Source organism: Fukomys damarensis, unplaced genomic scaffold, assembly GCF_012274545.1.
Source record: "Fukomys damarensis isolate Sample0158 unplaced genomic scaffold, DMR_v1.0_HiC HiC_scaffold_23, whole genome shotgun sequence".
NCBI classification, from domain to species: Eukaryota; Metazoa; Chordata; class Mammalia; order Rodentia; family Bathyergidae; genus Fukomys; species Fukomys damarensis.
In genome coordinates, this window is record NW_022900935.1 from 43416117 (window position 1) to 43441713 (window position 25597).

Below are 25597 nucleotides of genomic sequence, written 5' to 3' on the forward strand. Positions count from 1 at the left end.
AAAAAAAAAAGGAAAGGAGGGAGGGACAGAAGGAGGGTGGGCTGGGGCTGTAGCTCAGTGTGAAGGCCCTGGGTTCCACCCCCAGTATCACACACCAAAACAGATGCCCACTGGACAGCAGAGCAGGTAGGAAGGAACCCTGGAAGAAACTAGCAGGCTAGTGACCCAACAGTGGACGGGGCACGAGAACATGTGTGTCCCTTTCCTGGGACCTCCGGCCAATGTCCCAAGTGCTTCTAAGCTTGGGAACACCCGGGGATCTGCAGGGAGAAAGCCAAGTGAGTGAGCCTTGAAGGGTGCTGAGGCCTATGCTGGTCCCTGGGGCAGGACACCTCACCCTGGGCTTCTGCAGGGAACTGGAGGTGGTGGCAGGAGGGCTGGGCAGCCCCACTGAGGCTTCAGGATGGACAGAGTCTGCTAAGAGACCAAGGTGCAGACCTGGGGGCCCAGGTGGCCACCTCAGCCCTGGGCTCTGGGTCTGGACGAGTCCCCCAAGGCTCCTGTGTCAGCCTGGACCCAGGTGTTGGGGCCTCTGGGGCAGAGCCCATCCAAGGCACACCCAGGGGACCAGACTGGGCCTCTCCACTCTCCCACTTCCTGGCCAGGATGCCAGCAGCTTTGCTGCACTACAAGCTCCTGCCCCATGTGTCCTGACTCCCAGATCGGCTCCCTACCCCTGGGGACAGGAGTGCCACCTCCTCCCCAAGTGGCCACCATGCCCAGCCCACTCTAGAAAGAGCAGCACACTCTTCTCTTTTGAGAAACCTTCCTGGCTCAGCCTACTGAGTGCACTGAGTCATGATTGAGCCAGTGGCACCCCATCTGCATCACCCCCGTGTCCCCTCGCTGCCTCCGTATTTAACGACTGCAAACATCCCTGCTTTTCAGGAAGCGCTCCAGGGTGCCTGGAAGGTTTTTTATCTTCGGGCCCCACACACTGTGCTTGACTCACTTAGGGCAGAGCCTGGGACTGTCTGGGGGGTGGGAGGAACAGGTGGAGAGGGGCAGAGTGACAGGTGGCTTTCTGAGCCACTTTCCTCCCTCAGCCCCAACTGCAGTCCTCTCCAAGCCTGGCCCCTTGATGGCAGGTTCCCTCCTGCGCCAGGAAGGGGCGGGGGCTGCTATGGCTCTGCCCTCCACCCGGGAAGCCACAGGATGTCCCCCGCTGCAAAGGCTGCCTGCTCCAGCCCTCTCCCAGGTGCACCCTTGGCCCTGGCCCTGGGACCTCAGGAGGAACCACAAACCATAGCCTCAGTCAATAGTCACACTGTAGGAGCAAGGACAGGCAGACAGGCTCTGTGGAAAGTGTGCGGATCGGTGCCACTGATGGCCACACTAGGAAACAGGGATCTTATCCTCAACCCTCCTACCCAGACCATGCCTACGGGGACCAACAGCCCCAGCCTGGGATCGGGACCTAAGACCCAGGAAGTTACCAGAAAAAAGCAACAAAACCAATACCTCTGTAAAGGTGGCTGCTGGTTCACTACTTGTAGGCGGTCTGCATCCTGGGGCTGTACCTGCAGGTGCTGCGTGGGACCTGACGGTACCACTAGGCCAGAACAGTGCCCTCTGGCATCCGGTGGTCATGCTGACTGCTTAGATGACCACCCTGTCTCACCTGGACAGGACTCTGTTCCCCAGAGACAATTGGCGCCGCGCAGAGCAGGGCTGGGTGTCATTGCCAGGGGTGCTCATGGGAGACAGAGAGGGATGTGAGAAACCATACAGAGCTGACACCCCCATCCCGGAGACTCCTCTCACTCCAGGTGCCCAGAGGGCTGAGCCGGGGAGCCCCGTGGCATGGACATCCCCGCCCCTCCCGTGCCTGGTCAGGCAGGAGTGGCCATCGCAGAAAGAGGCCACAGAGGACACAGCCCCAGAAGCCACCGTGTGGTCCTGCAGCCTGCTCCCTGCACAAGCTCCGGCAGCCTGCGTAACTGCTGTGTGCCGTGGCCACCCATAAAACAGCCCTCCATAGGGGTATCTGGGCGACACAGTGAACGCGTGAGCCTGGCAGGACCCCATGACTGCTCTGCTCTGTGCCCAGCTCTTCTCCGTGCCCAGTGGCCCCTTCTGTTCCCAGCAGCTCTGGGCCCAGGGAGGCCACTCCACAGCCTTTGCAGGTGCTTGCCAGAGACAGAAAGCCGGCATTCTGGTTGCCCGGGCAACGTGCCCGCAGCATTCCGGAGGAGTGAAGTGGTGACGAGTGTGGGCGGGCAGGACGGTGGGTGGCGATGCTCCATGTCCTGGGAGAGGGGGGCTGGCTTCTGCGTCTGCAGCTAAGCCCCCACAGTTCCCCGCGGTGATTGCTGCCACCCCACGGGAGACAATGAGCAGGCCCCATCCCACATCGTGCTTGTGCTTGAGCCGGAGCATGGGCAGCGGCTGCCCTGACTCACCTGGCCACTGTGCCAGGTGTGCAGGGCCACACCCTCTTCTGCTCCCTGTGAGGGGATGAGGCCCAAGACGGCCTCCGTGTGGCTTCCCAGTCCAGGGTCCAGTGCTGTCCCTGCCCCTCTCCCTCTCACACAGCACAGACAGACCTTTGGGCCCGACCTGGAGCCTACTGTCCATGAACCTCAGGAACCCAGGGTCTGGAGAGGCAAAGCCACCTCCATACAGCCCAGTGGGGCCCAGAGCAATGGGTGACCCTTTAGCAGCCAAGGAGGAGGCAGGACAGAGGTACCATAGACACGCGGCAAAACACGCAGTGGTCCTGAACACGGGTGTCGGGGCCAGTGCCTCAGCCAGGTTGCATAGCCAAGAGGGGGCCCTGGAAGGTCCTAGGACTAAGGCTACCATGCAGGGCACACAGCGGGGGCTGAACGTGCACAGAAAGAGCGAGGGGCACCATGGTGCAGCGGCACAGGCAGCATCTCTGCTGCTCTCTGAGCTGGGAGGACAGCGCTGCTCCTCTCGTTTGCAGAAAAAAAGAGAACCACCAAAATAGTAGCCGCTTCGCAAGCACCGCTCGCCTCTGGGAACCGCAGGGAGGCGGCATTCAGAGGGACACAGTCACCGGTGAGGGAGGATGCCGTTCTCAGGGACAGGGGTGATGCCCATGGACACTGCTCTTGTAGACATTGTGGCCTCCTGTCCAGACTTGTCCCTTAGGGGAAACTGCAGACCAGCAGGTGACCATAGACTCCCAGTGCCCAAGCTCACAGAGCCCAAGGTTTGCAGGAAGCATCTATTTCCGTAGTGTTGCCATTGTTACGTGGTATTTACGAAGCTCCGCACGATGCCAGGCATGCTCGAAGCCAAGAGGGGGCCGGGAGGAGCTGCGGGGGAGGAGCTGCCTGGAGCAGAGTGGGCTGGTCCCAGCTTCCGGGATTTGCAGAGTAGGGAGGAGAACAGCACTGATGTTGGGCTGCAGGTGCTCAGAGGTCCAGGGAGGCCCTGGGGGCTCACAGTCCAGGCCCACCAAGTGCCCTGATGAATCCCCCAAACCCTCTGGGGACCAGCAGGGAGACCAGGCCCCAACACCAGCACAGCTCCTGCAGAGGCCTGGTGGTGCCCTCAGGTATGGAGAGGAAGGGCTGGACCCCGAGCAGCATGCGGCGGTGCCATACAACACCCAGAGGGCTCCTGGGGCAACAGTATGGTCGCATGTGTCAGAAGACAGAGGAAGTCGAAGCCCTGAATCCGAGAGCTCAGAGGCCGGGACAGGAAGCTGTGTAAGAAAGGCAGCCAGAACTCCCACGGGGCCAGCACCATCAGGCTGCAGAGAGGGCAGCAGAGCACCCTGACGTCTCCAGATTTCACCAAGGAGGAAGGGTCGGCGGGCCTGGGTCCCAGGCTGCACATCCACAGAGCCCCCCAGAGCTGACTGGGAGCAGGACCCCCCACAGCTGTCCACACCCACTGCCACATGCAGGTATCTCGTCCTTCATGCCCCAGTGCGAGTGCACACCTGCTTGCACAAGACCGAGGCACTCTGGGACCCCACAAGTGTCCTGACCCCTGAGGGCCATGCTGCCCTAGGAAGTCCAGTCCAGCAGAGGCCCACAGGTGACAGGGCTCTGAGGAGACATATCCTCCTGCCTCAGCCTCCTAAGTGGGACATCTAACATCCCAGCATCCAACGGTGCTGAGAAGCAGGCTGGTGTGGCCAGGGTTCAGTGGGCTGGGCTCACCCCAGCCAGCTGTGGACGTCCTCGGTTCCCATCAAGACACAGGTGGAGGTGACCACATCCCTGGGTCATTCCAGAGGCCCTGCTGGGAGCTGGCACCGCACACCACCCCGTGGCCATCATGCCCCAGCCAGTGTAGCGCTGCTCAAGGGCAACAGTGGTGCCAGGCAGAGCTGGGCCACAGCCACAGGCAGTGGTCAGCAGCATGGAGCTCAGGCTCCATAGCAGCCCATGTCCTCCTTGGAGCTCCCACCCGAGCCGCACACGTCTCAGGGCAGCCACTCCCGTCACAGCCACAGGTACCACCAGGGCCGCCCCTCAGCAAGGCGCCTGACCCCAGGACTCAGTCCTCCTGCAGGGCCCAGATGCTGGCAAGGAAGAGGTTGGGAGTCCAGCCTGCCCACCCAGGGTGCACGGCAGATGTGGCCACTCTAACACCAGCACTGGCTACCAGCTTGTTTGCACACCACTAGTGGCAGGGGCCTCGCCACCTCCACGGAACACTGAGAAACTGCGAGTGCAGACGGCGACTGCTAGAGAGGTGTCCCTGGGCGAAGCCATTGCCTCCACAGGTCACATCGAAGCCCTGTGCTACACACACTGCCATGGATGACTCATGCAATACACCTTTACACACATGTGTGCATGTGCACAGGCACACACAAGTCAAACCGTCACACACACAGCCCATGCACATGCAGAGAGCACCTGCTCACACACCTGCATGCACAGGCACACACAGAACACACCTGCACATGCACCTGTCTGCACACACAGGGCGCACCTGCTCACACACAGCAGCACCTTCCCTCTTCTCCCCTAGCCCGCCCCTGTGAAGTCTCTCTGTCCTGGCCCTCATCCTCCGGCAGCCAACACGGCTGGCATGCGGGCACAAGATGCTGACCATTCCTCCCCACAGTGCCCAGTGGAGCCAGGCCAGCCAGGCACCCACACCAGGAGCCCCCAGGGCCACAGCTTCTGTGGCCCCCAGTGACACTGCCCCATGTCACTGGAACGTAGGAGTCCAGGTACAGTGCAGCACCTCCAGGAAGCCCTGGACCCTGGGACACAGCAGAGGGGGGAAACCTCACTTCCTGGGGGACTGACTTCCTGCTGACTGGGGCTCCTGGGCCCCCGCACCCTGGCGAGTGGAGCTTCTACACGGGGTGCCCCCAACTTCCCCTGCACAGGTGGCTTTGCAGCACGGGCCCCTCCTCTTAGCACCCCACACCACGAGCACCTGGGCCATCTTCAGCCTCGGGTTGCAGGTGCAGACAGGGACGCCAGGTGGTGGCTCGAGGATGGCAACCCTGGACGTAAGTCGGGGTCTACACGGGTCCACCTCGCCCATCCCTGAGCCCTGACCACCAAAGGTATCCACTTTTGCCAAGATCTGGGGGAGCCCTGCTCTTGGGGGAGGGGCCTCCACATGATCCTCTGTCCTCTCGCTGTCCCGAGCCACCCACGGGAATGGGGCTTCCTCTCCCAGAGCACTGATGACTCCTTATGGGGCCCAGAAACTCTCTCCCCCAGTGCTGTGGCCCCCTGGGAATCCCCTCCAAGGCAGGACTGGACCCCAGTTGGCCAGGAAGCTCCCCCTCCCCTCCACGTCCAGGAAGCCCTCCCGGGCACCTTCCTGGTCCCGTGGGCTCCTTCTCTGAAGTTCTGGCAAGGGCTCTCAGGACAGTCCAGCACTGCATACTCTGCTGCTTCTCAGACCACAAGGCAGCAGCCCCGAGCTCCCCGGGTCTCCAAGCCCCGCTGAGTTCTCTATGCTTAAAGTAGAATGGGAACTGGACACAGAGGGTGGGGCTGTGCCCAGAACTGCAGGGTGATGTGAGAAGCAGGTCCCCATTACAAGCTAATGATGCTCTGATACAAATACAAGCCATGGTCTGCATTTTTATTTTATGCAACTGTGCAGCAGCCATCTGTGAGCAGCCACATGCTGCGTGCTGGCTCTAGGGTGCAGGGGACCTTGTCCCTTCCCTGTTCACAGCCCCAGGTCTGACTCTCCAGTGGCTGTCCAGACTTGCATTGTCCCCATCTGCAAGGATGAGGTGTAGCCTCCTGCTTGGGGTTCAGCCACGTGGCTGGAACAGACTTCATCCCAGCTTCCTGCGTGGGTGGCCCTGCAAGCAGGGTCTGGGGAGGTGATCAGTCCCATGGGGTTGACAGGACCGGCCCACAGTGGCACCTGGATCCTCCTCCACGCCTGGGTGGAAACAGAAAGGCCCTTGCCAGAAACCAGCACCATGAGCCAGGACCTTAGCTTCCAGAACTGAGAAGCAGGCTGAGATCAACAGCACATTTGGTTAAGCAGCAAAACAGGGACTAGGATGGGTCCTGCAAGGAAGGCGGTGTCCTGAGGACGGTGCTGTCCTTAAAGGTGAATGCCACACAAACTGCCTGTTCTGGACACTGGGCTCAGCCCAAGGTCCCTAGGTGCCAACAGAGGCCTCTGGGTGCTCAGGGTGTACACTGCGGGCCGATCAGGGACAAGTCTCCTGTCTCCTGCAGGGTCACTGTGGGCAGCCTCTGTCGGGCTCAGGAGAAGTTGCAGCACCCGCTAGAGTCCTGCCCTGAACCCCGTGCTCCCCAAGACAGGGCAGTCTTGTGTCCCTTGGCATGTGGCCCCACCCTCCAGGGTCAGCAGAGGCTGGAAAGACATGGGACCGAGCCCAGGCCAGGGCTCCAGGCTCAGGGGTGGTGGCAGAGAGCCAGTCCCCTCCCTCCGGGTAGCTGCGCTCCAGGAGAGGTTCTGGCTGTGCAGCGTTCCGTCTACCACACACTTCTCTCTGCTCACGGAGCACAGTGTCTCTCTCTTCACCTTCCACTCCTCTGCACCTTCCACTCCTCCTTCTCTTCCAGCAGAAGACGCAGCCCCTGGAGTGAAGGTAAGCCCACAATCCACACATCATATCAGGAAACTGGGATTTGGACCAAGTCTCAGAAGCCATACCCAGGCCTTCCGGTTCCTCCTTCGCTGCCACCACTTCTGGGCCCACAGCAGGAGGGGCAGCAGCGGGCCCCTGGTCGTGGCAGCCCAGCCTCTACAGAGCCCTCTGTCTCTCCCTCCCTCCCACCTGGGGTGGGCCACACCATCCTCTGTTCCCCTTGATGTGAAACCAGAAAGTAGGTGGCTCAGGTGTCACAAATTGCTTGCTCAGTTGTTAACCGGCCACCCTTTGGCAAGGGAAAAACAATTCAGCCGCCTTCATCAGCGGAATCCACGGTGGGTGTCACTCTGATTTATCGTAATTGTCTCTGAAGCCTCTTCTGGGAGGGCAGGGTGCTGCATTTTTCTCTCGCACTCTGTAAGCCGCTCTGACGCCCCATTCCAGCTCTGTGATCTCGGGGCCCTCAGCTAACAGCCCCAGTGTCCCCGACCCCGGGCCAAGGGAGGGGCAGGGAAGACTGTGCCTCAGTTTCCCCATCTGCAGAAAGGGAGAGATGTGCTCAAGTGGCCGTGAACTCTGGAGTGAGCACAATCTCACAGCAGGGAAGCCATAGGAAAGACACACAACAGGGACCCGTCCCCCCAGTAAGACCCCCGTGAACACCAGCCCAGATGCTGCTACTTCCCGCTTCCTTCCCACTGCCCTTCCTCTCTCCTCGGTCTTCAGTTTCCCCTCCAGCAGGCACACTTGGCCAGGCTGCCCCAGTGGGGTCCTCACCCCCATCCCAGGGAAGGAGCTGGTGAGCTGACAGCTGGTGCCCAGATCGCGGGAGACCTGGGCAGCCTGGGCTCACCAGCAGGAGGTGCTGGCATCTGCAAGGGTGCGGGGAGCTCCCGGCAGCCTCCACTGGGCGGGCCCTGGGACCTCACCCTGCGGGAGCCACTGTGAGGACCTCTCACTCCCTCACTCCCCTCCCCCACCACCTCCCTGGACCAGCGACCTCTCAGCCAGTCCCCACCTCCTCCGCCCTGGCCCTACCTGCACTGCACAGGGTGTGCCCTCAGCCTCCCAATGGCTCAGGGTCTCTGTTAGCCTGTACTTCCCCAGTGCCTGCTTTCAGAGGCCTGGGAAAGAAGGAAGAGGCCTGAGGGCTGGAGGCAGGGAAGGTGGAGGGGAGGGGAGCAGGGAGGGATGGAGGGCTGGTGCTTGCACTATGCTCTGCCCACGCGACCAACCCCAGCTTGGATTCTCTCCTCCGGAGGCACAGTCTCGTCTGCACTGAGACCCAGCCCAGCGTCTGTCAGCAGCGGCCAGGGCATCACACTGCACAGCCGCTTCCTCCTCTGCACCTCTGCTACACCCCTGCGTCCAATCAGAGGCATCCCAGACACCCACCCCACTGAGCACTGCTGTGTCCCCCACCGGCACCAGCGAGGGTGGCCGCCCGCTGTACTCGGCTCATCACAAGGGGAACTTTATCTTCAAGCATCAGCCGAGACAGCAGACAGTTCTAGGAGCTGGCAAATGTGATCCACGATCCCAAAATAAGCTCTCCTGGGATCCCGCCACGAATCAAGGGCCCGCGGCAGGTTTCAAACAGTTTTCTGATCCTCAAACCTATTTTCACACCATGATCTTGACTTGCAACATTGATATGGTTTTCCGAGTTTCTGGAACAGTCTGTGAAGAGCAGAAGAATGAGGGATAGAAGCGCAAGGATGGGCCTTAAGGTGACCCGAGGTGGGCCAGGCTCCTGGCTCCTGTCCCAGCCCATGCAGGGACAGCCAGACCTGCAGGACACTTGCAGGTGCCCTGGTCAGCTGGGGACAAGTGGGCAGTAGGGCCCCTGGGTGCCATCTGTCCTGAACCCTCTGGCCGTGTCCCTTGGTGTGGCAGGTGACACCTGAAAATCGGGCGGAGAGCCAGAGTCCTCACCAGGAGACCAGAGGGCCTGTGACGTCTGCAGGATCAGCATGACAAAGGGACAGGGCCCAGGCTCGCGCCTGACCACAGCCATGAGCAGGGGCATTGGCAGGGACGAGCCCCAGGCACCTTCTCTTCTCACAGCAAGACTGAGACAGGCTGAGCGCAGAGGGCCAGAGCCTCCTGCCAGGGGAGTAGGCCTTGGGCTCAAGTCACATGACTTATGTGTGTCATGTGACACCTTTTGGAGAAGGGCTGTCCCAGAAGCCAGGGACACAAAGGGTCCAGCTGTACTCTCAGGCCGAAGCAAGAACACCTGAACCCCACCCAACGGGGAGGAGGAGTAGAGAGTCGGAGCATCTGGACCTGCAGCCCCGCAGTTCCAGGGTGACATCTGGCTCTAACCTGGGCTTCACTGCAGGCCATCTGCACCCTGTGACCCTTGGGGGCCTGGGGACATGCGAGACAGAAGCCACCTGGGGGTTCAGAGAGAGGGGAAGGATGAACCCCACATTTATGGCCATGTCACTATGGCAGACCGAATGGTGGCCCCCCAAGACACAGCCCCTTCCTAAGCCTGGTCCTGTGAATATATTTGATTTCATGTCTAGTACTGGGGGTTGAACCTATGGCCTTCGCACTGAGCCACATCCCTGGTCCTTTCTTTTTTGAGACACAGTATCCCTAATTTTTAAAATTGCCCAGGCTGGGCTCAAATTTCTAATCTTCCTGCCTCAGCCTCCCAGAGCATTGGATTACAGGCAGGAGAGGGTCTCTGCTCATGTGGCTAATTAAGGGTCCCGAGATGAGGAGACGGTTCTCCTTCATCCAAACCCACCCTAAACACATGATAAGCGTTGCCATGAGAAAGGGACACCGTGAAGTTTGGGACCCAGACGGAGCCATGCGAAGGCTGGAGTGACTCAGCTACAAGCCAGGAGCACCTGGAGCCCCAGGAACTGGAGGGGGCAGGAGGAGCCCCCCCAGCACTCCCAGAAGGCACACAGCCTGCTACACCTTATTTTGGATTTCCGGCCTCCAGACCAGGAGAGAGCAGCTCACTGCTAGAAGCCGCTGACTCTGAGCTGATCGGTGATGGCGGCTGAGCACCCCGACTTAGTCGTAGGCGTTTGATGAGTCACTGGGGCAGGGGCCCTAGGGTCCCATTAGGGAGGATAGGAGGCCAACTCTTCTCCTCCATTGGCACCTCATGCCTGACACCTGCTAACTTCTCAGGAAGTCACGCAGCAGCCCTAAAGGAAGGTCCTTTGAGATGCTCTGTGTGCCCCATGGCTGCCCAGGTCCGCCTGCCACCGGACACTGCTGGCAAAGTGCACACAACGGACCCTGCCCACCGCCCAGGCTGGCATGGTGGATCACAGGCCACCATGTGCCGTGAGGGTGGGCACAGGAGAGGCAGGAAGGGCCCACAATGTCCAGGGAGAGCACCAGCCCATCACCACCCTGGGAAGGAGCTCCTGCCTGAAGCTGCCTCCAGAAAAGATGCACTTGCCCGGCAATCCATCAACACCACCAGGATCACGGCCACCGCCAGCTCCAGCAAATTGTGAAATACAAACTGTTAGCAGCTTGCAGACCATTTGCAAATCAACCGTCGCAGTGAGGCATTAAAAGACCCCCTAAATAAGCGTCCCTGGGAAGGTAGTGACACAGAAGCTTGTTTATATCCTTTCTGTTTGACACTTGTTCCATCAAAAGGAGGGTGCGTCGTCCCCACAGAGAGGCTGCGCCAGCAGGGTTTGGAATGCAAAGATCTGCTGATTTTTCAAACGGAATTATACAAATGGAGCTGCTCGACCATTTTATGATTGAATTAGGTAATATATTGACGGTGCAGGAAGAACCAAGGTTACGTCCTTGTTTTCCATGATTTATGGACTTGGAGCGTCTCATAGCTCCCGGTACCGGACACATTCATGCTAGTGGCTTGTGCTGCTGGCACCCAGGAAGGCTGGCTGTTGCACCAGCGCTGGGCACTGGACGCTGGACACATCTGAAAGTGCTGGGCCATAGTCAGAGCCTCAGGGGAGCAGCAGAGCTGGCAGCTGGCTGGCTTTGTTGCTGTGCCTTTGTCCTCCTGCCCTGATGACTTACAACTGCCCAGCATTGAGCGTGTGGATCCACGTACCAGAGCAAGCAGGAGGCCCTGCTGCCCAGGAAATCGGGCCACTGCCCCTCTCTCTCTCTCTCTCTCTCTCTCTCTCTCTCTCTCCCTCCCCCCTCTCTCTCTCTCAGCCCAGCTTGTGACACTTGACAGCTCCAGGGAAAAGGATGGGGCACTGCTGGGGGTCAGGGCCAGGGAGTCCAACCCGACCATTGCCCTGGGCAAACTGGCCGCCCAGAGCCACACAGACACCCTGTCTGGGGCTCCACTCTGACGTGCAGAGGCCTACTGGGGGTTGCTGCAGAAGGACTCAATGGCAGGGAACCAGGCTCCCAGGACCAGGGCCAGGGTGCTGTGCTCTTCAGTTCCCTGACCCTCCCCAGGAGTCCCTCAAACACCCTCTGTCAAGCTGAGGTGCACTCCCAGCCCTGGGGTGCCCCTGAACTCTTAAACTTGTAGATGTGCCAGCCAAGGGCATTGGGAAAGAGGACATCTCTGCAGGGCGGCTGTTAGCTCCTTCACAGCTGCCCCTCAGCAGCTGGGGCTGAACACCTGGCCCGAGAATGCATGAGGCAGCACCCTGCACCCCAGGTCTTCCCGATCCCCGATCCTTGGGGCTGCCCTTCCCAGCCCCTTTCCTTCGCCTGACGGTTCCCACTCACAGGACACCCCAGCCCTTCCTGGCTGTCCCATATCCCTGCTCCCACAGTGAGCTCCCCCCATGCCCTCAACATGCTCTAGCCCAAGTCCCAGGGGTGTCCTGAGTCCCAGGGGTGCCCCAGCAGGGCCCCAGAGTGTGCCTGTGCTGAGAGAGTTCGAGGGAGGATTTGAGAGCTCGTTCTCCACCAGGTGAGCCCCATGGACACCTGCCAAGCTGAATCAGGACTGCAAGAGGATCCAGGCAAACAGAAGGAGCCCAGTGCAGCGGCACCCTCTGGGCACATGACACCACTCACCTGTGCTACCCTCTCTCCTGGGCACCAGGATCACCTGCCTTCCCACACTCAAAGGACCACAGGCTTCAGGCATTGGCTTAAGGCCCCAGGAGAAGTGCCCCCACGTCAGAGGCACCAGCATCACTGGGACCTGGTGAGAGACAGCCAGCCCCATCCCACCAATGTGCCAAACCTGGCACTGTGCCACAGAAGGTCGCTGGCCCATGCTTGCTGAGAGCCCTGGGCCTGCCTCAGGGGAGGCCCCGCCCACTGACAGACCCAGCCTCCTACCATCTGACACTGCCAGCGGAACAGGGCATTGCTGAATCCTAACACCATGAGACTGGATTCCAGGGGCGCAGGGAGCCGGACGCTTGGGCCAATACAGGGGCAACAGTGGTGCGGGCACAGCCTCCCTTTCCTGTCATCTGCTCTGTGGGAAATCCTGAGAAGGGCTCAGCAGAGCAGAGACTTTCAGTAGGGGCATGGGTTTCAAAGAAGTAGGCACAGGGCCAGGGATTTAGCTCAGTGGTTCCACTGCCAGCTTTGAAAGCACAAGGTCCCGGGTACTAAAAACAAACAAACAATCAAAGAAGCAGGCACAGTGGGGTGGGGAGGGAGCCGAGCTGGGAAGACAGAGTCTAAGGGGGGAGTAGGAAGACACTACTCTGTTAACCACAGTAGTGACATCTGGCACGATCCACAAAGCTGTGGCCTCAGCACCCATGACACGAGGGGCTGGAAGCTCCACGCCGAGCAGCTCTGCATGTGACACCGGGACGCATGGCTGAGGCAGCATCTCAGCCTCAACAGGCCGTGGGTCCCCATAGCTCTGAGCTGCTCTCCCTGGACCGGCCCTGGCCCTGGCACTTCCTGGGCACGTGGCCTCCCCAAGACCCTTGCATTCTCAGGGCCTCGTCTCCTGTTCTCTTAGTGGAGCTCATCGCAGAGCTGCTACAAGGATGGGTCGGAACCTGGAGCAGCACCTGAAACCAGCAGACCCTGGAGAAGCTGTGGCTGTGTCACGCTCTTCTGGGTGCAGCTGGGGAGACTGAGGCAGAGATCACAAGCTACCCCAGAGGACGGAGCTCGCACCCTTCCTCACAGGGACCACACAAGCCCAGAGGTGCAGCTTCTCGCATGCAGCCGCTAATTTCTCAGGGCAAACGGGACACGAGGTGGGGACTGTGCGTGCTCTCTGCGGCTGGACTGAGGCACACTTCCTGGCCTGGGAATGGCACCTGTCTGGGTGCCACTCCAGCCCCAGCTGGATCAATCTGGGTGGGATAAGCAGAAACACCTGGGCCCACGGGAGGCATCTCTTCTGTAGGTGAGAGCACAGACACGCCGCCCTCCCAGGCCGCCCTCCAGTGAGTATGTGCAGCACCAGCCTCCTTCCTTGGCCCTGGGCTGGCGGCAGGTACGCAGACAGTGTGGCCCGCTTGGCACCCCTGTTGGCTGCAGTTGGTGGCAATTCTGCACCCTGTCCGTGCTGCTGCAAACACGGCCTTCCAGAGGGCTTGACCAAACACTGTGGGCTTTTAGCACGCCGTGGGCTGACAGTGGGGCGTTTCATCAAACGCTCTGAAATAACACTTGATGTTTGTCCAGTCTAGACAAAGGGATTTTGTGTGAGTTTGGCTGTTTAATCTAAAAACTGCACCTGTCTCTTTGATTTATTTAACTCTTCCCCCCAGGATTTTGAACCAATAACGGGTGCTGGAGAAGACTGTTTCAAACAGAACTTGCTCAGAAGTTTATCTTTGCTATATTTCCAAATCTGCCCGAATTCTAATGCCGAAGACCTATTATTTAGCTCATATATCGCGCAGGTTATAAGACACTAAAATGTAATCCTGCAGAGAAATGGGCCAGTTCTACTCCAATTCCACCAAAAGGCCGTATAAAAACGCTGCCAGCAAGATGCCTCCGATGGAATCGAGGATCCTAAGCAGTGATGCTACATTGAACTTCACCATTTTTACTGGGGCAGAAACAAATTTTATTTGTCTATATAAAAAGTCCAGTACCCCTGAAAACGCAGCTGTTAATTCTTCACATCTGGGAAGGCAGCTCCACCCAGCACCCGTCCCAGACTAGGGGCAGCTCTGTAAGTGACAGAAATGGACACTGGGGGCCTGGGTCGTGATCAGAGTTCATCGCCAACACAGCAGGCTTTAGAGCTTTGGGGAGTGACTGGGCCATGAGAGCCCGACTTCATCAAACAGACTGATTAAGTCACTGACGGGTCAGCAGTTCAGCGGGCTGGTTAGGTTGTGCATGAGGCAGGTTGCAGGGGGCACAGCTTTGAAGGGTGTACCTCGTCCCCAGCCCCTTCCTGTTTTTCGTTTGTCTCTGCCTCCTGTCCCACCCTCACCCCGTGAGCCTCTGCTCCACCACACCCTACCTGCCATGACGATTTCCTTAGCAGCTGACCATGGACTGAAGCCTCTGAAATCCTGAGCCACAGTAAACCTTCTTCTATATACAATCTTCCCAGGTGTTCTGAAAACACAGGATCTTTGAAGATGCATTTAAGTAAACATGAGGCCCCCTTGGGTTAAGGGTCCTAGATCCAATGACTGGAGCAAGGCTGACTCTGACAAGTGGCCGGGGCCACAGAGGCTGGGTATTTGGCCACATGTGGCTCTGGCTGTCCTGGGGGACAATGCACGTGAAGTTGCAGCCTGACTAGAGCAGCTGGCCTCTCCAGTGTGGGGTCCTGTCCAAACAGCAGGCATCTTGGGAGAAGACAAAGCAAGAGGGAACTGCTCCCTCGGCCTGACCCCCAGGAGCCAAGACACGGGTCTCTGCCTACTTTCCATGGCAACTGCACCATTGGCACCCACAGTCCCCAGCTTGGGAACCACAGATTCTCCTGAGCTGACAGCTCACAGTAAACATTGCATTCTCTCTGCACGTGCGCCCGCGCGCGCGCGCGCGCACACACACACACACACACACACACACACACACAACATGCTCACACAATTGGCCCTCTACATACAACGGGGTTGTGACCTATGACCCCATCACAGCTGAAAGCATCATCAGTGGAGAATACACCGATTCCCAACCACCGAAGCTCCTGAGCCCACAGTCACAGTGCACGTGGTACCACCGTGCCCACCTGGGTCTGCAGCTGAACACCAGAGTGGATCACATGCAGACCGCATGCCCAGGAGAAGCTCAACTGTAAGGATGCAAAATACAGGTTCTTTGGGGGGGCACCACTGGAAAATAAAAAAATTGCGAGTAGACCCACTGTGAGGCGGGGGTTGTGTTTACTCACATTCATGAACACACATGGACACTACACAGGCTATTTCCTAAGAAGTGACAGTGGAGCTCTGTCTTTACAGGGAGAGGATGGGAGGGGCCGCGGTCGTCCACAAGGCCAGAGCAGCAATCCCCAGGACCCTCCCGGGGCCATCAAGGGAGCATAGCTGGGACACTGGGACGTGTGGCTTCCAGCCTCTGGAGCTGGGAGGGACAAGCTCTGTGGCTCTGAGCCACCCAGTGTCCAGCACTTTGATGCAGAAGCCCCAGGACCCCAACTCAGGAACTGTGAGCAGCAAGAACCTAATGGGTGCTAACGAGGAAGCCAGGACACAGGGTCATGCACTCACTCAGGGCCCAGCAGATGCCCAGAGCTTTTTGGGGGTCTGTGCTCTAGAACCTGGGACACAGGACACAGCCCAGTGCGAGGGTCGGGTGCCGTATGATGAGGGTGGTGGCTAGGATGTGATGGAGCCCAGGGCACAGGGCTCAGAGCTGTGCTCAGCCTCTTCTGTAGTGGCCAGCTAAGGGCGTAGGCACCTGATTGTGGGGATTCCAGTGCTTGCTGGGAGCCTTGGGCAAGTTACTCAACCTCTCTGCTAACTGGTTTCCGGGGACTGGGACTGAGCTTTCCAGTCAGTGCCCCTGCCCGTGGGTCCCTGGAGAAGTCCCCTTAACAGTTATCTGGAGCCTCCTGGAGACAGCAGCTGACTGTGGCAGCGGACAGACATGGCTGCGGCCTCTCCAGGTGAGCAGCAGGTGAGACCACAGCCCGCCTGGTGCCCGATCCCCACCTCTCACAGCGCACAGCTGCGCTGCTAGACTCTGGGCCCCAGGGACACGGTGGATGGTCACCAAGTTGTTCTTTGCAGCTACTGAGTTTGTGGTCACTCGTGAAGCACCCAGCCCTGGAGCATTTCCACCTGGCTCTCACAGCCATGCGGGAGTAGGTGATAGGACGACCTGGTGTTCAAGTCCACCTCTGGCCTGGAGCAAGGGACATCTGGCCCACCCTGCTGCAGGGTCCCAGCCAAGGGAGCCAGGCATCCATGCAGCCCTTGCCCAGCCACCAGGGAAGCCTGCTGCACCAATACAGGGGACAGTGCCATGTCCTCTTTTGACACCCATACTTCTGCACCATGGTGGCTCCAGACCAGAAGCAAGAATGGCTCCAGGACCCAGTAACAGCTCAGAAGCCACTTGGGCACATGCACCTCGCTGGCTCCCAGTGGCCTGAGCATGGGTGCACATGTGTCTTCCTGTGAGAACCACACTGACTCCCTCGGGCCTCAGCCTGCTCTCCCCACCTGCAAGCACCTGCTGACCAATGCCCACGCATCCCCACTCTCACCGCTCAGCACCCACTGCACCGCAAGCTGTGGCTTCAGACAGGAGGGAGGCTGCTCTCAGCCTGTGCCTCCTCGCCATGTCCACCCCTCGGTCTCTGCACTGGCAAGAGGAGCAGGAGCCGTGGGAAGAGGACAAAGGCCACCTCCATCTGAGGAACTTGTTCACTATAAATAAACACAATTAATTTTAGCCACGTGCCCCACAGGGCACCGAACACACAGGCCGCCTCTTGTTAGCAGAGGCAGGGGCTGAAGTCAGAATCCTCCACAATGGGGAGCCCTGCAAAGCTGAGCCAGCATGGGCACCTTGACCATCCACCACAGGGTCCCCTCTGCAGCATCCCTGCCACAAGTCCCTCAGCCTGGATTTACATGGCCTCCCTTCTCGGGCAACTCACTCCCATACAGGAGCTCCTTTTTTTGCCAGATCCCTCTTGCAGCAGTGTCATTCCTGCTGATACTGAACCATCTAACCCAGCTTCTGTGTGACCGCTGCCCATGGTTGTGCTCCTTCTCTGGGGTCTGCACACATCACCAGGCAGCCCTCCTGACCTGGGAGGTCACTCTCGTGGCCCCGACCTCCCTTCCCGGGATGGGTCTCCCCATCTGCCTCCCTCTAGTGATAGACATACAGCTCCAAAAGTCCCACAGACTCTGCCACTCACCTGCACCCATGGGCTAACAAGGCCTGGCTGGCTTCCCTGAGGCAGAGTGACTTGGGAGGAACAGAATGCAAACCAGCTCCCTGGAGCACCTGTACAGGTGGGAGGAGCCAGGAGTCACAGCAGGATGATACGGAACAGACCACATGCTCTGCAGACAAAGGGCACCAGGAATGAGACAGGCCCTGACCCAACAGCCAGGAAACTGCTGCAACAGGGGTCTACCAGGAAACAGCAAACAGGGTTCTCATCCAGAACATTTCAGAAGGCTTTCCAGAAGGTTCCAGAAGGTTCTCTTCCAGAAGGTTCCCTTTCACAAGATTCCAGAAGGTTCTTTTTTTTTTTCTTTTTGACACAGGGTCTCACTATGTAGTTGAGACTGAACTGGAACTCACTATGTAGCCCAGGCTGGTCTCGAACTCACAACAATCCTCTTGCTTCAGCCTCCCAAGTGCTAGGATTATAGGTGTGCACTACCACGCCTGGCTCAGAAGGTTCATTTTCTAGAAGATTCCAGAAGGTTCCCTCCATGGCTCCTGCACAACTAGTATGGTCTAGCATCTCTGCCAGGAAACCAGGAGAGGTGTGGTGAGCACAAGTCTGGGTCCTCTTTACACTCTTCAAACTGTGTGGGCCAAGAGCAAAGTAGGACCATGTCCTCCCTGGAATGGGACACAGCCCGAGCAGGTGGGACCAGAAGAGAGCAGAGGAGCCGATAGAGTACACTTTACTTGAGATTAAAGGATGAGGAGCTGAGTCTTCGGCCATGGGACATTTCCTTGTGGCCCTGCTTCAGCCTATGACTTGGCCTCAAGCCCCTCATGCTCCAGAACAGTCCAGATATTCCTGAATCCCAGCCCACTGCTCTCAAGAAAGCAACACAGAACATGGGGGGCACCTTTGTGCCTTGATTTATCTTCTAACTTTTGGAGCCCAGTTAATGCAAGGTCGATGCAAGGTCAAAGTCACCATACCTCTTGGAGTCTGCCTGAAGGGTAAGCGGCCACATCACTGCTGCTGGCCCTTGGTGCAGTCACACATGCACAGAGAAGACCTCTTCGAGGGTGTGGTGTTCCCACATCAGATGACAGAGAAGGGGCCAGCACTGTCCCCCTCAGCCCCCCCCACTGTCAGCAGTCACCTTCTGGGTCACAGTCTTCCTGCTCTCGGAGTCTCACACAGCAGCAAAGCGGTCACAGAGTCCTTTCCATAGTGCTGCCCACAGCTCCTGAGCAGGGAGGGTGCCTGCCAGGGTCAGTGACTGCACCCTGGGGCCCAGGGCCAGGGTCAAAGTCTCCCCAAGCCAGCTGGACCGGAAGCCACATTCAGTGACGCACACGAACAGGGTTCAGCAGCCAGGGACCTCTTGTGGATCTCTTTGCCAAAGTTTGGATTCTACTGATTTGTCGTAAATAAACTCAATTTTCACTCCCTCCACACAAATCATCTTTTTTTGGAACTGGCTTAGAAAAAAATTTAAAAAAAAACAAAAAAAAAAAAAACGAGCAAGCGCATAGGAGATGAGGAAACTGCAGAGTGTGACTAACGCTAGCACCAGGCCAGAGCGGGAGGTGGGGCCGCCTCACAGGCCTCTGTGGTGGGGTGAACCAACTGCTCACACCCTCTCCTGAGCTTCAATGGTCCCAGAGCCGCTGGGGAGAGGACAAGGTGCAGAAAGAGCAGCAGTGACCTGCAGGGATGGCTGTGCCTGAAGAAGGGCATGCAGCCGCCACAGCAGGGCCCCTATGACACACAGGAGCCCACAGACTCAGGGCCATCCACATGCAGTTCACGCAGGGTCTTGTGGATGGCAGAGCAGCCACTCACATCCAGGCACCCGCTCTGCTGCCCACACAGCCTCTGGGGCAGCTTGACTGGCTTGTGCCACCCCCTGAGCAGCCATGGATCACAGGAGGCACCTGGTCCCCAGAGCAAGCCACACAGAGCGGCAGCGAAGATTTAACTCTGCCCTGGAGAGAGAGGGCCTTTGCTGTTGCATCCGAGGCAGTTGGTCAGCTCCCTGGAGTCCTGTCTTTCAGAACGTCCCTGCCTGCCAGGGGCCTCAGCCCTGGAGTCCAGCTCTGGGATTTAGGATGGGGCCTTGGGGTTGCCCACTCAGCAAAGGCCAGCCACAGGGTGGCCACAGTGGCTGAGTGACTAAGCCCAGTGACTGCTGGATTCAGAAGTGAGGGCAGCTTCCCGGGCAGGCCACAGGCCCTGTGAGCGTCGCTGGTCATGGCCAACGTCATTGACAGCATGACCCTCTCCCCTGATGAGCCTGACCATGGCAGCGTACAGTGAGACCTGGAAGCCGGTCACTGAGGCAGGGTCCCAGACCCTGGCTGCTGCTGTGGTATCAGGCACAGGACAGCAGTGGGGACGCTGCTGAGAGCCCCCTGTCTCTGCACCAGTGCAGCCCATCGCCAGCCAGGACAGGCAGGAAGGTACCGCTCTGCCCTCTACCCCACCGGCCAGAGGGCCAGGGCTCTGCAGGCTGCAGGACGAGTGAGGTTGGAGCCCAGGATGCCTCTCCACAGCCCCACAGCAGCGTGACTCACAGGGATCTGTGCGGAGCCTGTGTCTGAAAATGCTGAATGTCAAAAAGGAAGAGCAGAGGCAGGCAACGAGACAGAAATAGGCGCGTGCAGATGAAGCCAGCCTCTCTTCGGCAGGGAATTTTCTGCCAGAGATCCCAAAACACAGGGCAGGCAGCGGAGGAGGCAGGGTCTGAACACAGCACCCGGTTCCCTGGTCCCCTGCAACCACAAGGGCTGCTGAAGGTTCTTGCTGAGCCCAAGATGGCAGAAGGGGGCCTGAAATGCTCCCCAAAGCCCAGCCTGCCCTGACACCTCACACTGTGCCAGCACTCATTCTTCCCACTAAGCCCCTTGGGGTCTGTACCCAGGGAGAGGTTTCACCTCCACGTGGCTACAGCACAAGCAGCTAGTGAGTCCCAGGGACACGGCACAGCTGGGACAGGGCTGGCATGTGTCACAGTGTAGTTTCCGGAAGCCTCTCTGGGCTCACACCCATGTCCAGTTATATGGCTGTCAACGCAGCCTGCTTCCCTGAGAAAGACCACGCTCCCAATAATTACATTTTCTGGTTACCCAGGAATTCGATTTTGTGCAGTCTCTGGGCTTACAGAAGCAGGAAAAATAATGGGCTAATATCTTTTAGATTAGAGCAGGGCTAACAAGGTTTCCACATCAGCATGCGACACCCTCTGATGGATGGCGACATGCGGGGACACAACGGAGAGGGGCGCGGGGCCTGCGGGCCTGGAGGCCCTGTCCACCTGGAGGAGGATGAGGGGAGAGCCAGCCCTCTGTGCCTGGGATCCCCCACCTGTTAGGACAGCCCAGGCCCAGTCAGGACACGGGAAGAGGATGTGCGCATGCTGACCGTCACACAGTCACCATACCTCACTGTCCTCGGCTGCCATTCTTATTTTTACAGACTGTGGCCATAATGTCAGTATTATCATTGTTATCCTTTGGACTCAGTTTCTCCTATAACACGAGCAAACTCATCCAGCTCTTCCCATGGTGAGGGACAAAGGAAACTGTGTGGGGAGTGGGATGCGAATGCTGTCGGACCAGCCAGTGCTCCTATCACATTGTCTCTAGGTTAGTAAGAGACAGGATATTGGCCAGAATCCCTAAGAATGTGTTTTCCAAGAACTTAAATCCCTAATATCAACATAGTTTCTTGTCATTTGCTTTTCTCCATTCTACCAGATGGGAGATGGCAAACATTCTGGGATATTCCAGAACATTCTGAGACATTCCAGAACATTTTGGGACATTTAAGAGCACTCTAAAGAACTGTGTCCAGGTTAATTTGGGTTTGCTGTTGCTTTCACATTTATTTCTGAAAATATGATCCAGTGGATTCTCAAAGCAGGAAACATGTCACTGGGTGGTGAGACCTCCACTTTGTCCAATGACCTGGGCACAAAAAAACAGGGGCCTTGGTGTGCAGGGAGCCAAGGCAGCCTGACCATTGCACTTCTGAGTGAGCAAGAACACTGGTCTCAAGTGAAAAGTGACAGGCTCACAACCAGGCCGCCACCAGGGAAGTGCCACATCCACCATGTATGGTTGGGTCATGGATTCCTCATTGCTGCAGGTCAGGGCTGGTGTCTGCAGAAGGGATCGGCATGGCCTAAGTGTTTACAAAAGGCCACTTGGCTCGACTCTGAGGTCCAGGAAAAGGGCAGAGTGAAAGCCACCGAGAATAAGACTCGTCCCGGGGGCAATTGCTATAATACACTCCCCAGATGGCTCGTAATCCCTCTTTAGCGTAGAGCTTATAGAAAGTGCTGCCTCCTCTCACAGAGCCTGCTCCCCGGGGACACCAGAGGAGTGGAGGCCAAGCAGCTGCTTCATGCCCAGTGCTCCGGCCTGAGCTGCCCCGGGAAGGAGGCACAGGGGCCGGGCTGGCTCCATCGCCATCCTCCCAGCCCGGGGCCCACGGTGATGTGAGTCACATGCACACCCTTCGGGTGCAGAGAGCACAGCTCAGAGACCACAGGGTGCTCAGGGTCACCAGGCAGCAGCAGAAACAGCCCTGTCCAAAATGTGCCAGTAACAGGCTGCCAGCAGGACGGCCCAGATGTCATCTGTGCAAGAATGGCCGACAGCACAGGGCATTCATGCCACGGCAGGTACTGAGCTCGAGGCCTTGCACCACGGGGATGAAGCCAACCCAGAAGTGGGATTTGTGAGGTCCACTTGTGCAGCACACCCAGGACAGGTCCTCCCAGAGACAGGAGGAGAGAAGTGGGTACCAGGGCAACAGACAGAGGTGCTGCTCAGAACTGGATTTCTTTCAGGGAAAGGAGAAGGTTCTGGAACAGGAGAGCAGAGGGGAGGGAATGCACTAGATGCCACTGAAGTGGACACTTGGAGACGGTTCGTTTTCTCAGTGTCACCGCAATTAAAAAATAAAACCTCCTGTGCGATGAGCCTGAGCCCTCAGTGAAGTCCAAATGAGCCCCAGGGGCCTCCATCATGGGGGTCTCAGGAAACGCCCTGGGTTCCCCATGCCAAGGAAGGCCCAGAATCCCAGAGGGCTGAGGTATTGCAGGCTCCCACCTCTCCCTGAGACAGAGACGGAAGGAAAGGCAGGCTGGCCAGTGAACGCTCTGCCCTGGACATCAGCCCTGAACACACCCGGCCCCCAAGATGCCAGCAGGGCCTCTCGGGCCTGAGGCTGGACAGTCGACTGCAAACCAGGTAGACTACTCTGCAGCTGGTGGATGGAGGGGCAGATATTAACAAAGGGCCAAGTTTCAGCTCACTGAGGCTTCCCATCAGACACCCCCACACGCAGACACAGACACACCTAACACATGTGCACACACACCCAGGCACAGAGACATACACAAAACCCAGACACACACACATATATGCAGACTCACAGCATGCTGACACACACTCACACACATGCACACCACTCAGACACACATCTGGAAAGAACCCAGATACACACAGAGACAAGCAGACCCACATGGTTTATACATACACACACACACACACACACACACACACACAGACTCAGCATGCACACTGATGCACACACACACACACACACCCCTCTAGACAGAGATATATCCAGAGACATGCAGACATATGCAGCATGCTCACACTCACAATTACATGCATGCACATGCCGAGGCACACACACACAAACACACACACACACCTGGACACAGACACATCAAAGCCAGGCACACAGAGAGATATGAACATACAGCATACACATACATGCACAACACTAGCTCACTTAGACAAACACAAACCCAGACACACAAGCCCAGTCACACACACACAGAGCCAGATGCACACAGACACACACACCTTTCTCCCATGTGCTGCTTTAAGAAGAGGACTTTCAGCTCTACCATTACACAGACCTGGCCCCATGCAGGGACAGAGGAAGCTGACACCCTCTTGACATTTGGGAGGAGCCCAATTCCCCAGCCTCCCTGACTTCCTGTTAGAATCTTCCACGCTTACTTGGTGCAGTGGCTCAGCGTCCTGCATCTGGGGGCTGTTCGTCTCCAAATTCAGCAGTACCACTTGGGTAGGTGGGCGCTGTCTCTGGCACAGTGACATCCCCAGAGAGGAACAGGGACAGGGGTGGGTGACAGTGCAATCTGGGGGTTCTGAGAGGCCCAGGGAAGAAGCGCCCACCCTAAAGAAACTCTGGGTGAAAACAGCCCATAAAAGCCCAGAAACCACAGGATCTGGTGGCCCCAACTTCCAGTGCATGGGCACCTGCCTTTCTCCCTAGGCTCCATCTGGGTCCCTGTCACTCAGGGCTGCTCGGCTGCCTGGACTCTCACACTGGTTCCCACATCATCCACATGGCCGCGCTACCCCTGGGTGCCCCCTGCCCACTTCTGTCTGATCCTCCCATCTTTCCTGCCACCTGAACACACACAGCCCCAGAGTGGCACTGCCCTGGGACCATCATTGGCTCCCTGCAACCTCCCTGGTTACCCTCCTAAGCTGCCCAGCTGCACCCTCTTCACCCCCAAGGTATCTGCTACAACTGGGACCCTGGCTCTTTTGGGACTCAGAGCCCCAGGCCGGCTCCTCAACCCTTGAGCCCACGTCTTCATCAGCACAAGCTGACTCAGTGGCTGGTCCCCTCCTCCCCGGGCCACTTGGATTCTACTCATCCATCCCCAAGCCAGGTCCAGCGCCCCTTCCTCCAGGATGTCTCCCCACAGTTCCTTCCGCTGTGCACCACAGCTCCTCCCTCGGAGCCCACACAAGGAGGAGAGAGATGTCCCAGCCCAGGGCTCACAGGCACTCACCATGCCTGCCAGAAGGGTCAGTGGGATGCCAGGCCACAGCCGGCTCCTCCTACCTGCCAGGGACACGCATGCCAGCTAGGAGCGGGACTTGGGTCTGCCCAATGCACTAGTCCACAGCCAGAGAATCACATCGCCCTGGCACACTGGAGGATGGCACCTTGGCATTGGGACCAAGCAAGCCGACTGACCCATCCACTGCTCCAGGCTTCTGAGATACGGCAGCATAAAAATAAACATGCTTACTCTTCTCATCTCCCTAACTGTCTCCCTGAAGAAGAGCCCTTGGATTCTGAAAGCCAGCCGGTCCCTCGGCAGGAAACAGCTCCTTCCACATCTGGGCGCAGTCCTATCTTCTCCTTGCACATGGGGGTGACGATGGCGAGGGTGTCGCCCAGGTGGGCCACTTCCTGGAGGTACAAGCCTCCTGCTGGGCACACCCTGGTTCTGCAGGCGCCAAGGCAGGGGCTGCACTCCCAAGGGCCTGTGGGTCCCAAGGGCTCCTTGCCAAGAGCACCATGTCCCTCTGCCTAGGGAGCACAGCAAACATGGCAACTAGGAGGCCATGTCCAGGCCACCCCAGGCCACGTCCTCACCCTCGCCTAAGCCAGAGCCTGATTAGGGAGCCTGAGCCCACAGCCGGGCATTTTTCTCTTCTGACCCGCTGGCCAGTCTGGGACAGTGGCTATGGGACACTGTCATCCAGAGTGAGATGTCAACTAGAGCTAGGAGTGCCCCCAAATGTCAGGGCCAGGAAACAAAACAAGGGGAGGCTTCCCCTGCATATCCAAATTGACAGGTGTCTCCCAGGAAAGCACCTGACCTGCAGGAGGACCCAGTGCAGATCCAGCCCATGGCAGGGAGGATGTCCGGAAGAGCTGGGGTCCGCACTGCCTGGGGCTGCACATGGGGTTCCCAGCCCGGCCTGAGTGGGCCAGGGACCTGAGCACATGAACGATTCCACCCGCCAACCTCAGGACATGTGCAGCATCCTTTCCACCTTGCATCCTGACGCCCAGATGCGCTCCCCCCAGAGCCAGCAGGAAGGAGAGCAGCCCCAGACCTGGACACAGGCTCTGCCCTGCTTGGCTACCTGGCCCAGCCTGGCGGCCATCGCATCCCTTAAACACATTCAGATCTAACGGGGCATCTTCCAGAACAGGAAGGACAGGATGTCACAGCTCAGGACATCACACTGGAGCTGCCGCCTGAGGGCAAGGCCTGGCTCACTGGTAACTGCTGTGTGACTGGCTGGAGTTGCTCAACCTCTCTGCACCTCCCCTGAAAAAGGAGACAGGCTCCTGTGAAAGACAGCAACGTCATAGGACAAGCTAAGGAGCAACACAGTGCCCTGCAGGGCACAAGCACCCAGCACGTGCTGGCCACATCTCTCTTGACAATGCAGGAGGCCCTAAGCTGGGCCTCCCCAAGATGTAGTCCCAGGGCCTGCCCTCCAATCCTG

The 25597-nt window shown here is 58.3% G+C and overlaps 1 protein-coding gene across 1 annotated transcript in view; it reads right to left on the bottom strand.

Moving 5' to 3' along the window:
- The window catches only part of Ajap1 (adherens junctions associated protein 1), an 84016-nt gene extending 65389 nt beyond the window's left edge, over window positions 1–18627 (bottom strand). The window contains exon 1 of the mRNA XM_033767401.1: window positions 18284–18627. Coding sequence (XP_033623292.1) covers window positions 18284–18318 — 35 coding nt within the window. The 5' untranslated portion in view covers window positions 18319–18627. The remainder of the gene's footprint in view (window positions 1–18283) is intronic.
- Window positions 18628–25597: the final 6970 nt, after the last annotated feature.